Genomic DNA, 15656 nt, shown 5'->3' on the forward strand with positions numbered 1-15656 from the left:
TTAGAATTAATTTAGATTTACATGTTCCAACCACGTTATCTCTGCAAATAATGTACAAATTAATAAAATGAAGAACATAAGCCATGTTATTCAATTGTGTGAAATTAGGAAAGTAATTTAAGCACACTCAAATTTGTCTTTTTTTTTTTTTTAGACTGAAATGTCCTTACGAAACGGCTGTGGAGTTAGCAGCTTTGTGTTTACAAGGTACAATAACCTACATACAGTACTAGCACTATGTTTTAGCAATGCTTTTTGAATGTAAAAGTTTTTTTTTTAAAAAGTTGAAGGATTGCAGAGGCAGAATTTTCCATGTGCTTTGACCTAAGTTTGGCTTTTGTCTCAAAATTAGTTGAAAATGACAGTGATATTATTAAGTACTTATAAAACTAAAACCAATTTAATAATAACAAAATAAATTCTTAGTAATAAAAGAGACACTTTTTATAATGGTTTTCAATTAACAAAAAAAAATCACATTTGCTATACAGTGCAAGGATTGTTGTCGGAAAGGAGACCTTCCTCACACACCCTGGCACTCCAAAGGTGGGAAGCTCGGTGCACAGTGCTGGAGGGATCGGCACCCTCCCATGTTGCCAGAAATAGTAAGAAGCAATGGCACTCAGAGCAGTTACAAGCAGGTGCCCTGTTTGTAACTGCCATTTAAAGGGGGAAGGAAAGGCTAAGTCACTTGGGGGTGCTAAAATGTTAAGCAGCCCCAAGTGACTTGAATCGCTTACCTCGTACCCCGGGCTGGTGCCCCTGTTAGGAGAAAACCGCACCAGCCCGGGGCACCTGGGGCGATGCGCTTCCTCCTTCCACCTTCGTTTCGCTGCAACTCCGAGTCCGGCGCATGCGCAGTAGAGTGAAAAAGCCGACTTCTCTGTTAAAGTTCGGCTTTTCACTCTACTGCACATGCGCGCGCAGCGAAGAAGGAAGGAGGAAGCAATTGCTGCTACCCCGGGCTGGTGCTGTTCTCTCCATACAGGGGCACCAGCCCGGAGTAGAAGGTAAGCGATTCAAGTCACTTGGGGGTGCCTAACATTTTGGCACCCCCAAGTGACTTAGCTTTTCCTTCTCCTTTAAGTGCCATTGTTTCTTAATATTTGCAGTACAAGGATTGTAGCCACTGGTTCCTCTCAACTTTAGGTGTTATCACACTAACTCTCCTGTGAACTGGGTATAATTTAGATATCCATTTTGTATTTGTGTCTTTCTAAAAAGGAGAAAGCCATTCAAGCCATTCGTATGCTGCACAAATTTGCATTGGTTGCCACACTGCAACATGTCTTAAATTTCAACATTTTGGAAAACAAGTGCAATAGTTAAAAATATTTAGAACAATTTAAAAAGATGTGTTGCTGCAAAACAGAGGTTTTGAAGTAAAATAATTTTTTATTGTTACAGTGCAGAGGGTGGTTGAAAATTTAGTCAACATATTTATAGCTAGTGGTTATACTTCAGTTTTTAACCTAAAGACTATGGGAAGGAGGGTAAAAGTTGAACGCAGGAGAGATGTGATGATTAGTCAGAGTTTTAAAGTAATTAGGCATCTACAGAAGGGTATTACATTAGTTGTGACTTAATATGATAATGTAATTGATCTGTGAATTTGATGTTTTTTTACATCTTGTTGCAAGAAATGAAAAATGTTTTTATAGATTGGTTGCATAAGACTTAAGTTGAAAGAGTTGCTCAGTGTTACTTGCAGTAGTTCTGTTATAGTTTAATTAATGGATCTTTATAATTTAGCTATGACCACTGCACACTTGACCATGCCCTTGTTCAGCTGCCCCAGGGATAAGTACAGTCATGTGAAAAAGTTTGGGAACCCCTCTCAGCCTGCATAATAATTTACTCCACTTTCAACAAAAAAGAAAACAGCGGTATGTCTGTCATTTGCCAGGAACATCCGAGTACTGGGGTGTTTTAAATCAAATGTGAAAAAGTGGCTGTGCAAAAATTTGGGTTCCCTTGTAATTTTGCTAATTTGAATGCATGTAACTGTTCAATACTAATTACTGGCAATGACAAATTGGTTGGATTAGCTTGTTAAATCCAATCATGAGAAAAGGTATTTAAGGTGGCCAATTGCAAGCTGTGCTTGAAACAACAACTCCCTCCACGCCAACAACACTTTACATATACTTAGGGGCTGATTTACTTACCCATGAACGGGTCGAAATGAGTCCGATTGCGTTTTTTTCGTAATGATCGGTATTTTGCGATTTTTTCGTATGTTTTGCGATTTTTTCGGATTCTTTACGAATTTTTCGTTACCAATACGATTTTTGCGTAAAAACGCGAGTTTTTCGTATCCATTACGAAAGTTGCGTAAAAAGTTGCGATTTTTCGTAGCGTTAAAACTTACGCGAAAAGTTGCGCATTTTTCGTAGCGTTAAAACTTAAAAGGTGCAAAGTTTCGCGTAAGTTTTAACGCTACGAAAAAAGCGCAACTTTTTGCGCAAGTTTTAACGCTACGAAAAATGCGCCAGATTTTACGCAACTTTCGTAATGGATACGAAAAACTCGCGTTTTTACGCAAAAATCGTATTGGTAACGAAAAATTCGTAAAGAATCCGAAAAAATCGCAAAACATACGAAAAAGTCGCAAAATGTTCGCTTTCAAGTCGGAACTTTTCCAATTCGGGTCGGATTCGTGGGTTAGTAAATCAGCCCCAAAGTGTTGTTGGCACACTTCCACTTAACCATTGCTTTTTTGATGGCATTTTGAATTCCTACATTGAAAATATCGTGACCAATATCTGATAAGTGAACGCCATCAACATTCTGCAGGCCATTTCCACCCAATTCCAACTCTGTGTGACGATAAGGTAACATATTTAAAGATACAAGGAATTTTGCTAAATTGTGGTTAATCTTCTTCCTACAACGTTCTAAAGCCTTTAAACAAATATCCATTAACCAATGTTGTCGAGAGATAATTTCGGACCATATGATAATGGTATCTGGCAAAGTAAAGTGAAGCTGAGCCAAATCTCTATGCATGCAATTAATAAGGTCAATTGTTTTCATGCGACCAATATCATTGCCCCCCAAGTGAATGAAAATAATATCTGGTGTACCCCATTTTGAATGTAACTTAGCAATCATATCATTCAAATCACTCCACCTGGCCCCACGCAGACCAAACCAAATAATATTTGCTTCTTTAGACGAGAAACCTAAATTGAGGCCATAATTTCTCGCTTGTGCTCTTCTTCGGGCCCGGAAAATAAAAGTGTCCCACTATCCAGATTGAAAACTGCTTTTTACCTGAAAATAGATTACAATAAATCGACTAAGTTTGGTCTCACATAAGACAAATAACGGTTAGATTCCCAGCGTCCAAGCCTCTTTATGAAATTTTCTCCCAAACCCAGCATAGAAGCCTGGGTGGCAGTGCCAATTCTAAAAGAATGGGACTTATAATGGCTTATTGGCAAGCCAATTTTTGAAATGCTCAATTGGAGTACTTGCTGCATTTGAAATCTTGACACTGGAGTGCCATTCTCATGCACAAAAAGTGGTCCTGAAACATTCGGTCTAATTTTTGAAAACTTCAAAAAGGCTTTTACTGGGCACAAGTTAGGTTGATGAAAAGCTCCTATCCATAAGGTAGCTCCCTTCCCTGAGATGTCAGTTTTAGAAGTTTTAATGAAAATGCAAAGTCTGCCCTTGACCAACATAACATCCATTACATTCAAGCCACCAGGTTTAACTTTTGATTGAGATACCGCCTCACTAACTCTGAGAGCCGCAAAAAACATTAAAATAAACAAAAATTTAAACAATGTAGTTTCATATATATCGCTACATACTAATCCTAAGCAACAAACTAGCTCATGTAATATCGGCAAAGTAATAGGTTTTCTCTGGTCTTATTGACTTATTGGCCCTTGAGAAACCCTTTTGCAACTGTTTTACAACTGCTGTTTTAGTGACATCTGGAAGCCTAAACAATCTTAAAAAGAAAGAAATACCAGCTAATTGCTTTCTTATATATGCTGGGGAATGTTTAGATTCAATTTGTTGTAACATAAAAGACAATAAAACATCTACATCATCACCCGAAATATTCCTTTTAAATTCCAACCATGTTCTCTATACTTTAACATATGCAGACCACGTCTTTTGATTTACAGAACGCATCAGCCATTCCCTCAATTTGATAGCGGAATATTCCACAGATAGTGTGGGCAAGCATATCCTTCTTGCTCTGCCTCTTTTGCTAGCCATCTGAACTGATCGAGCTGAAAACGAGACAAAGCATCTGCTAAATTATTCTGGCAACCTGGGATGTGCCTTGCTCTGAGCCAAACATTATACTTTAAAGCCAAGAAAACTAATTGTCTCATAACTTTAACTACTGGAGGAGACTTTGCTGAAAGGTTGTTAATGACTTGAACCACTCCCATATTATCACAAAATAACAAAATACGTTTATTAGCTAATAAGGGACCCCAAATCTCCAAAGCCACCAACACCGGAAAAATTTCTAACAAAACTAAGTTCCCTGTTAATTCCTGCTCTTTCCATTCAGCCGGCCAGGCTGCACAACACCAATGGCCCGATAAATATGCCCCAAAACCAGTTGATCCAGCAGCATCTGTATACAACTGAATGGCTGAGTTCTCAATAAATTCATCCTGCCAACAAGTTCTCCCATTATATATTGACAAAAACTGTTGCCATACTATCAAATCCTCTTTTACCGAGTTAGGAACACGTATATGCCAATTTGGATTGCTTACACCCATTGTTAAATAAATAAGCCGCCTATTGAAGACACGGCCCATTGGAATTACTCTAGTAGCAAAATTAAGGTGACCTATCAAAGATTGTATATGCTTCAATCTTAATTTCTTAGCTGCTAAGGCACTTGAAATTAAACTTTTGAGTTTCAAAATTTTAGCTTCGGGTAACCTAAATTCCATCAAAAGTGTATCAATTTCGATGCCTAAAAATTGCAAGGCAGTTGTTGGGGCGACAGTTTTTTCTTTTGCAATGGGAACTCCAAATATTTTAGAAAGATATAAGAAAGTATTCAGAAGAATGCTACAGGTGTTTGATCCTTTTGGGCCTAGAAATAAAAAAATCATCCAAATAATGAATCACAAAACTGGATCCAGACTCAAACTTAATAACCCATTCTAAGAAATTAGCAAACATTTCAAAATATTTACAGGAAATAGAACAACCCATGGGAAGACATTTGTCATAAAAATACGCTCCCTGAAAATGAAAACCCAGTAAATAGTATGAATCAGGGTGTATTGGTAACAGCCTGAATGCTGATTCTATATCAGTTTTTGCAAGTAATGCACCTTGACCACATTTTTTAACTAAGTCAATTGCTTTATCAAAAGAAGAATATTCAACTGAGCATAAGTCAGGAGAAATGCCATCATTTACCGAAAGGCCTTTGGGGTATGATAAATGATGAATCAGGCGATATGCGCCTACTTCTTTTTTGGGTACTACCCCTAGTGGTGAAATTCTCATATTCCATAACGGTATTTCTGCAAAAGGACCTGCAATCCTATTATTTGACAGCTCTTTCATTAATTTTTTATATACTATTTCGGGATGCAAATTAGCCGATTTCAAATTGTCAACTAAAACAGGGGACCATTGAAAAACATCGGCAGGAATTCGGAAGCCATTAGAGAATCCAAATTCAATTGTTTCCGCGGTCTGCCTGTCTGGGTACAATTTTAGGTATTGCAGCATTTCGCTGACTTTCACTGGTGTGATCAGCTCTAACTCGGGGTTCTTTTGTACCCGTCTTATTGACATTACTGAGGAATCTCTTTGCGCAACGAAAAGCAGGGTGTGCTCCATTGCATATAGAACATTCGTGTTTGTAACGGCAGCTATTCTGCCATTTACAAAAATTCTCGTTATAAGCCCAACAAGCGTTAGACTTCCCTGTAGCATTCTTACTAGCAGAAGGATTAGTTGTTTGAGGTCTAGGTGTAAGCATGCCCATCCACAAATCTATATCCTTGGAACCCCAAGTCATAGACTTGTGCACAGACATCTTTTGGCGGAATCTATCCTCATATATAAACCAGGCCACTCCCCCATAGCTTCTATAGGCTTCAAGTATGATATCCAGGTGCTTAAACAAACCTGGCCCAAATTGAGGGTGTTTCTCACATAGTATATTGGCAAAAATACAAAATGCTTGTAGCCAGTTTGAAAAAGTTCTAGCAACAGGCCTACGCCTGTCCTCTTCTTTTTCTCCTTTCTTTTCAATTATAATAAATCCACATATTCACATTTTAAATTTTTTTCCCTAACTGAAGCCGATAAGTGAAGCCCCAAGGGAGTAACCGGACAAGTAAATGAATCTCTTTAAAACTATATTCGTTAACTCCTGTGCTTATTTGCGTGTGCGCCGCACCAGGAGGGTTGTCATTGCAAGCAGAGTTAAAACCAGGTATAGCCTGGAGCAATTTACCTAGTTCCTGCAGCAATGACGAGTTCAGCTCTGTCTGTCCCACACCCTGTCCAACAGCAGAGTTGCGGACCTGAAAGAGAGCAGGTGAGGGAGAGGGGGGAGAAGCTGCTGCAGCAGCTGAAGTGTTACCAGCTCTGAACAGAGGCGGCGCACTTGCATCAGCGCACCGCTCTCCTCTTTGGCTTCCTCCTTCTTCTTCCAGCGGCGCATTGGACTCTTCTTCCGGTGGCGGCGACGTAGCTGGCCAGCGGCGACTCTTCAGCGGAGCGGCAGAGGTCCCCGGAGCAGCTTGTGCCTTCTTCCATGTCTGCGGCTTCTTCTTCGCCGAAAGTATCTTCGCTGCGGCTTTATATCTTCGCTTCCGGGTCGGCTGCTCTCTGATTGGTTGACTCCTCGGGCTCGAGACGTCTTCTGATTGGCAGGCGACGTTGTCATCGGAATCACCGGCGAGCTCCTCTTGACATCGCGAGATGATCCGACGCAGTTCTTCCTTCTCTGCCTTCGATCGTAGCCACGTCAGGACGTCCTCCGCTCGCATCACAGGAACTTCCGGAGCCGACGATCCCACTGAGGCCAATCTTGAAAGCATCCTGGAGACGTTGCAGCCTCGAAGCCAGCTGAAGACGACTGAATGTGAGTATAGTTACATAGTTACATAGGGTTGCAAAAAGACCATTGTCCATCAAGTTCAACCCATCCGAGTAAACCCAGCACACACAACCTATACTAACCAATCTATACGCTCACATACATAAACTATATATATACAACCAGTAATACTAACTGTAGATATTAGTATCACAATAGCCTTGGATATTTTGCTTGTTCAAAAACTCATCCAGGCCCCTCTTAAAGGCATTAACAGAGTCTGCCATTACCACATCACTAGGAAGGGCATTCCACAGCCTCACTGCCCTCACCATGAAAAACCACCTACGCTGCTTCAAATGGAAGCTCTGTTCCTCTAATCTATAGGGGTGACCTCTGGTGCGCTGATTGTTTTTATGGGAAAAAAGAACATCCCCCAACTGCCTATAATCCCCTCTAATGTACTTGTACAGAGTAATCATGTCCCCTCGCAAGCGCCTCTTTTCCAGAGAAAACAACCCCAACCTCGACAGTCTAACCTCATAGCTTAAATCTTCCACCCCCTTTACCAGTTTAGTTGCACGTCTCTGCACTCTCTCCAGCTCATTAATATCCTTCTTAAGGACTGGAGCCCAAAACTGCACTGCATACTCAAGGTAAGGCCTTACCAGGGACCTATAAAGTGGCAAAAATAAGTCCTCATCCCTTGAGTCAATGCCCTTTTTTATACAAGACAGCACTTTATTTGCTGTAGTAGCCACAGAATGACACTGCCTGGAATTGGACAACTTGTGATCTACAAAAACCCCTAGATCCTTCTCCATTAAGGAAACCCCCAACACACTACCATTCAGTAGATAGTTCGCGTTTATATTATTCCTACCAAAGTGCGTAACTTTGTATAAGTATATAGTATAAGTCGCGGTCTCAATATATAGCCCACCAAAGCCTCATGTGACCCTGAACCACCAATGACATATAAACTCTGAACTCTGCCCTGTGACATCACAACCTTGCCGACAACTTAAGCCAATCAAAAGGGGGAAAAAGGGGGGTCATTCACCAAAATTTTATTTTACCTCAGACGGAACAATTTTAACTGTTTAAAAGCCAACCTTCCCATGCATTATTACAAGCCCTAAACGTTCTTGATAATAACATTCCAAGAAAATCACCTGCTACCTACTATCAAATGTGGTGGAGGTTCCATAATGCCGTAGGGCTGTTTGGCTATTTCAGGGACTGGGGGCCCTTGTTAAAGTAAATCTTTTTTTTTTTTCTATCAGTAAAATTACTCTAAACCGCCTCCAGAATTACCTACCTTTGTCCCAGCATTCTCTCTGACCTGGTTCCTCAGTTAAAAGTCCCCGCCCCCACTTCAAGTTCAGTTCTCTCATCAAAAAAAAAAACCCTGCTAATGCACAGACTGGTTCCTGCTGCCTCCAGGCATGCCCGCTCTCACTTCCTGTTCAGTTCTCTCTTCAATTCGACTACCTGTAGTGGACCTGGAGAGCCTTCTGGGCATGGGTTGGATATTTCAACAAGACAATGACCCTGAACACAGTTGGAAATCTACAAAGGCATTTATGCAGAGGGAGAAGTACAATATTCTGGAATGGGCACAGTCACAGTCTCTTGACTTATATCAACAAAAATTGATGGGATGATTTGAAACAGGCTGTCTATGCTCGACAGCCATCAAATTTAACTGAACTGGAGAGTCTCATCAAAGGCTATAGGAGGCGTCTAGAGGCTGTTACAGTTGCAAAAGGAGGCTCAACTAAGTATTTATGTACTATCTCTGTTTGGGGGCCCAAATTTATGCACCTGTCTAATTTTATGATGCATATTGCATATTTTCTGTTAATCCAATAAACTTTATGTTGCTGCTGAAATACTAGTGTTTCCATAAGGCATGTTATATATTAAAAGGAAGTTGCTATTTTGAAATCTCAGCCAATGATAAACTCCAAAGAATTAAGAGGGGTTCCCAGACTTTTTATATGACTATATATGGGTGACTCCCAAAAATCCCAAAAAGTTAATAGGTCTTGCTACAGGAAATTTGTTTTATTTGACTAAGCTGTTCAATAACTGCCAGGATCTTCTTTCCCAGTGCATTTTTATTATGTACCACTCATAAAAAATTGTTCCTTTACAAGTCTCAAGCTCATTAATGGATTGAGATCAGAATACTGGTTTGTGCTTTGGGAAGGCCCCTGTTTGTTGCATGCCTCTTCATTGTGGTGGGCTGTATCTGGACTGGGGCCTTAACTGCAGCAGAACAAGCTTTATTGTGCAGCTATAAAGTAAAGTGTCTGACAATAAAATGCTTTAGATTATTCAGGTAAAAATAGCTTTTAACATAAAACAGATGAAAGAAATCTGCTTGCAAAAGTACCTCTGACTTGCACACCATTTTAATTCTTTATCTTATTATAAATGGACATAAATTATTTACTTAACTTTATTCTGAAATGTATAGATGATATGTTTAAAATATAATATTTTCAGTTTGTAATCTCTGCCAAAAGCAATAATGTTTCATCACCTAAACTGATGTGTATACAGGGTTGAACTGGGCCAGCAGGGCACCAGAAAAAAAAAAAAAACAGCAGGACTTGTGGGTCCCGCCAACCCAGACCTTGATCCCTGCTGGTGCTCCCTCACTGAGCTCCCGCTCCCAATCATGCCTAAGATAAGCATTAGATAAGTAATGTACATGCATTCAGGGAAGGAAGGGGTTGTGCGGGCACCAGATGCCCCTGGGGGTGGTGTGGGGGCTGCAGCGGGGGCCAATGGTGGGCCGCCATGCTCTGACCCTGTGTTTGTACCAGGGTCAGACTAGGGGGTGCAGGGCTGCTGCCCCAGGAGCCATGCAAGTGCCCCCACCAGCCACGTCCCCCACACCCTTTAGGGGCCCCCACTGCAACCCCTAACCATCCACAGGGTCCCCTGCTGAGCCTCCCTAAACCCCTGCAGGGGCCCCCATCTGACATCCTCCCCTGAGCGCATTAGTTTAGCGCGTCAGGGGAGGAAAACAGTTGGCTGGGGAGCGCCAGCAATAGTTGGGTCTGGGCTGCCGGGGCCCCACCGGGTTTTTTCCTCCTTCTTTGCCATTGCCTCCGCCGCTTGTCATTAGTGGCGGGGGCAATGACCTATCACATCGTGCAGCCCCCCCTCGCAACTGCGCATGCGCGCCAAAGCACTGGGGGAGGGGGGGCAGGTGGCGTGGTGGCCAACCGGGTTGCCTAGGGCGCATGGTCAGCTTGGCGAGTGTGTGACACTGGGGGAGGGGAGGCAAAAGACCAGGCACGTAGTAACTACGTGCCTGTCATTTTCTATGGGGCCCCTGGTCAATTGCGCCCCAGGAGTCACTCGTTCCCTGCCTCTGCTCGGGGAACAGCTTTAAAGTGGCCCTGTCACCCAGACATATAAAAGCTGTATAATAAAAGGCCTTTTCAAATTAAACAAGAAACCCAAAATCAATTTATTACCACATCCATACCCATTATAAAAGCATTTAAAAATCCCAGCTGTCAATCATATATTGCCTGCCCTGCCTCTATGCCTTAGGTAGAGAGTTACTTTCACTTTCAATTCAGAAGTTTTTAGATATTGCTGTTCTCCTCACATTCCCCCTCCCTCCGCACCATGTAGTTTTGTAACCAGTGCATGGACATGGGCATTAGGTCCACCCATAATGGCACAGAAACAAGATTTTGGCAGGATGCAATGCCTGCTTTGATAAGTGTCCACAAAATGGTGCTAGCCTGCTTGCTGCGTTTTTTGGCAGATATCGGCCACATGTGCCTGCACCCGAGCATATTCATTTAATTCGGGTGCAGGCACAGGTAGGGGCATTTTTGAGTGTATGGAGTGTATTGTTGGCAATTGTTTTTCAGCTTGCTGAAATTACACTCCATGGGGCATTAGTGAAAAAGACATAGGAGAGCTGTATGAGCTGAGCCAGAGACTCTGGAATACAACAAGGTTGGTTTTTTGTTTCAATATCTCTGTTTGGGAGATAGATAGTAGGGTTAATAATTGTTAGTCAAGAAGACTGTATCATGTTTGTTAGATGCACATTATTTGTATGTTTTTGGGGGTTTTTTTTAAGTCAAACTGCCTGAAATGTCACAAGTTGTAACTGTGCTACAGTGGATATAAAAAGTCTACACACCGCTGATAAAATGTCAGGTTCCTGTGCTGTACAAAAATGAGACAAAGATAAATCATTTTAGAACTTTTCCAACCTTTTAATGTTACCTATAAAGTGTCAGTTGAAAAAAACCCTGAAATCTTTTAGGTGGAGGGAAGAAAACCAAAAAAACTAAAATAATGTGGTTGCATAAGTGTGCACACCCTCTTCTAACTGGGGATGTAGCTATGTTCAGAATTATGCAATCACATGTAAAATCATGTTAAATAGGAGTCAGCATACACCTGCCATCATTTAAAGTGCCTCTGATTAACCCCAAATAAAGTTCAGCTGCTCTAGTTGGTCTTTCCTCACAGTTACCACGGGTGTGTAGACTTATATACTTTATATCCAATGTATGTGGTTTTAGGGTCAAAATTACCCTGGTAACTGAGCAGTGGTTTGAGTGAGACATTTAATAGAATAGAAAGATAAGTAGCCTCACAGAGTAATAGTTTTGTTTGTTGTTTTTTTTTTTTAATAAAGACCAAATAAAAATTGATAATTCTGTGAGTGAGACTAAAAGTTATTTTGAAGGTGAACTACCCTTTTAAAAATGTTTCTATAATTTTGAAAATATAAAATCTAGACAAACATTTTGACAATTTATCAAAGGAAAAAGAAAAGTAAAAACTAAGTAAGCTATATCAGAAAGGTCTATTTAAATACAGCCATAAGCACTCACAGAAACGCTGCACTGACTTCTCTGAAAAAAGATTATTTGCATCAGTAATTCCTGTGCAAGAGACACGCAGCTTTCTGTTCTCTGCTCTTTCCTGCTCCCCCCTCCCTCAAAAATGCTAAGAACTCACTCCCCTCCTTAGGAATGGGGATCTGAGCCAATCAGCAGGAAGCTGACTCATAGGGGCTGATTTACTAATCCACGAAAGGTCCGAAGGCGTCTAAATGCATTTTTTTTCGTAATGATCGGTATTTTGCGATTTTTTTCATAAATTGTCACAACTTTTTCGTAGCCATTACGACTGTTTCGCAAATTGTCGCGACTTTTTCGTAGCGTTACGACTTGCGCGAATTGTCGCAACTTTTTCGTAGCCTTCGCGCCGAGTGCGAAAGTTTCGGATTCATTCAAGCTTCAGTATCGGGACTTTTCTTGGGCCAGGTTGGAGCTGCAGAGTGCCATTAAGTCCTATGGGAGGCTTCCAAAATCATGCAAAGTCTGAAAGTTTTGCCCGCCGTTTACGAGCGCTAAATATGAAAAAGTCGCGACAATATACGAGCAAATCGTAATGGCTACGAAAAAGTCGCGACTTTTCGCGCAAGTCATAACGACTATGAAAAAGTTGCGACAATTTATGATAAAGGCGTAACGGCGACGAAAAAAACGCAAAAAATAAGAAAAAGACGCAAAATGTTCGTTTCCAATCCGAATTTTTCCCATTCAAATTCGTGGATTAGTAAATCAGCCCCATAGTCTTTCTAACTGAGCAAATTCACTTGGTCTGGGTGTCTGTGGAGGAGTGAGGCATTATGGGAACTTTCTTTACACAGCTCAGCATTTTTTCTTCCTGTTTGGCTTCTGATCTTCTGAACAGGTGAAATATGGGGAGACTTAAGGGCACTATTGAGAGAACTGAAGGTATGCCTGCAGCTTGAGATTAACTCTTTACTAGCCTTTCCTTCTCCTTTAAAGCAGTCTCCCATCCCCACCCTCCAGAATCTCTGTCTCCCTGGTTTGTGTCACTAACGCAGAAATGTATGAGTGACAGAGTAAAAGCTGATATGCTGTGGCATGTCATGGGGCCACACCCCTCAACAGGAAACATGTGCAAAGGGAAAGTAAAGCAATGGAGCCGGGCTGGATGCTGATGAAGCTGCATTTTTACATATAACAGTAAAGTAGCTTATTGTTTATATCCTCATATACACAGCATTTCATGCACTTTTTCATTTGGGTTTTGTGCTGCCCACCACCCTGCAGCAATTTACACATGCAGATACAAATCTTACTTCAATAGCCAGATACAGGTGTAACAAAAGAGTGTATAGCTTGCATACATATAAAGAGTGACTACAATGTTATTGCTCAAATAGTAGCACAAGTTACTGTTTCTACAACATTTATTTAAAATGTATAGAAAATGCAAATTGTAGTTTTATGGAAATATGCAAGTGAATGCCCTAAATTCATTGTTTAACTACAACTCCCAAATCATCTGCCAGCTCACTTGGCATGTCTGTTTTTAAATTGCTGATACTTTTTAGCTAAATACGTATTGCTATAACAAAAGGAACCTCGCACAAGAAAAAAGCGGGTGCACAATGTGTATAAATGAATTTGCAAAAAATGAACAGGGAAAGGTTACACTTTTATTGGCACACCACTAGGCTTATAGTTAAAATATCTTTATTAAAGTTAATGTTAAAATCACAAAATCATAAAAAGATAGAAAAAGATAAGAAGCGGAGAAGATAAAAATTCTTACGCAGTCTCTGTACCAGAGTGTCAGTTCGTTCAGTACTGAACGAGTGAGAGGTTTAGGATAGCTGCTATAATTGCTACATTAGGTAAGGAGGCTAAAGAATGAACTGGCTGAAGGATAGAGTACAAAGAGTGGTTGTAAATGGAACATTTTCTAATTGGACCAGTGTGGTTAGTGGAGTACCGCAGGGGTCAGTCCTTGGGCCTTTGCTGTTTAACTTGTTTATTAATGACCTGGAGGTGGGCATAGACAGTATTGTTTCTATTTTTGCTGATGACACTAAATTGTGCAAAACTATAAGTTCCATGCAGGATGCTGCCGCTTTGCAGAGCGATTTGACAAAATTAGATAACTGGGCAGCAAACTGGAAAATGAGGTTCAATGTTGATAAGTGCAAAGTTATGCACTTTGGTAGAAATAATATAAACGCAAACTATCTACTGAATGGTAGTGTGTTGGGGGTATCCTTAATGGAGAAGGATCTAGGGGTTTTTGTTGACAACAAGTTGTCTAATTCCAGGCAGTGTCATTCTGTGGCTACTAAAGCAAATAAAGTGCTGTCTTGTATAAAAAAGGGCATTGACTCAAGGGATGAGAACATAATTTTGCCCCTTTATAGGTCCCTGGTAAGGCCTCACCTTGAGTATGCAGTGCAGTTTTGGGCTCCAGTCCTTAAGAAGGATATTAATGAGCTGGAGAGAGTGCAGAGACGTGCAACTAAACTGGTTAAGGGGATGGAAGATTTAAACTATGAGGTTAGACTGTCGAGGTTGGGGTTGTTTTCTCTGGAAAAGAGGCGCTTGCGAGGGGACATGATTACTCTGTACAAGTACATTAGAGGGGATTATAGGCAGTTGGGGGATTTTCCCATAAAAACAATCAACGCACCAGAGGTCACCCCTTTAGATTAGAGGAAAGGAGTTTCCATTTGAAGCAGCGTAGGTGGTTTTTCACGGTGAGGGCAGTGAGGTTATGGAATGCCCTTCCTAGTGATGTGGTAATGGCAGATTCTGTTAATGCCTTTAAGAGGGGCCTGGATGAGTTCTTGATCAATCAGAATATCCAAGGCTATTGTGATACTAATATCTACAGTTAGTACTAGTGGTTGTATTTATAGTTTATGTATGTGAGTGTATAGATTGGTAGGTGTGGGTTAGGTGTGCTGGGTTTACTTGGATGGGTTGAACTTGATGGACACAGGTCTTTTTTCAACCCTATGTAACTATGTAACTATGTAATGTGGCAATATATGTTGCCAAAACCTAAGGTTACTAATGTATCAGAAAACCACTAGAAAGCAAGGATCCCAAGAGACTCTTTAAAATCGGCACAATTATATCACTCAGATACAATTGTAGCAAACGGCCCAGAGGCAAACTTCAGGAGACGGCTTACGTGATCACTAAAGGTATATCAACTGGCTGACAGTCTTGAAGGGATTCTAACGATATGAAAGGCAAGTCTCATAGTAATCGTTGCTAAGGCTATATCACATAGTTTGTGACTAAATAAAATGCTTTTTTACTATGAGAATGTGGTTTTCTTATTGTGAGGCAAAGGCAGCTATGTCGTAAATTAAAGCTAACTGTAATACTTCAATTCAGCGGCGCTTTTACTACAAGTAAGCAGATTCGGCGAAGGTGCAGCAGAGTAGGTACAAGGTAAGTAACGAGCTAATTATGTGAATACAGATTCCTGGAGTGCTTAATTCCTACATCGCTTAGTGCACGGGTCGATGTTTGTTAGATAATTCCCTCCCCAGGTCAAAACACCGCAATCAGATATCAAGGTCCAAAAGCAGATTATAAGATGTAACGGCGCGTATAACAAGATGAACTGATCAAAAAGGCCTGGGCTTTTTCACTTTTTTTGCCCCGTTGATATTATGGTTTTAAGCTGATATTTATATACATAAACTTCGCGATAGAATTTTCACTCGCTTATTCAACAAGGTAACCCC

The 15656-nt window shown here is 40.9% G+C and overlaps 1 protein-coding gene across 2 annotated transcripts in view; it reads left to right on the top strand.

Annotated features, from left to right (window-relative positions):
• epb41l4b (erythrocyte membrane protein band 4.1 like 4B) overlaps positions 1–15656 on the top strand; it is a 179845-nt gene that overhangs the window by 117442 nt on the left and 46747 nt on the right. For both annotated transcript variants that reach the window (XM_031904419.1, XM_018094865.2), the window contains exon 6: positions 155–207. In XM_031904419.1, the coding sequence (XP_031760279.1) occupies positions 155–207 (53 nt within the window). The remainder of the gene's footprint in view (positions 1–154; positions 208–15656) is intronic.

The sequence above is a fragment of the Xenopus tropicalis genome, chromosome 6, assembly GCF_000004195.4.
Source record: "Xenopus tropicalis strain Nigerian chromosome 6, UCB_Xtro_10.0, whole genome shotgun sequence".
NCBI lineage: Eukaryota > Metazoa > Chordata > Amphibia > Anura > Pipidae > Xenopus > Xenopus tropicalis.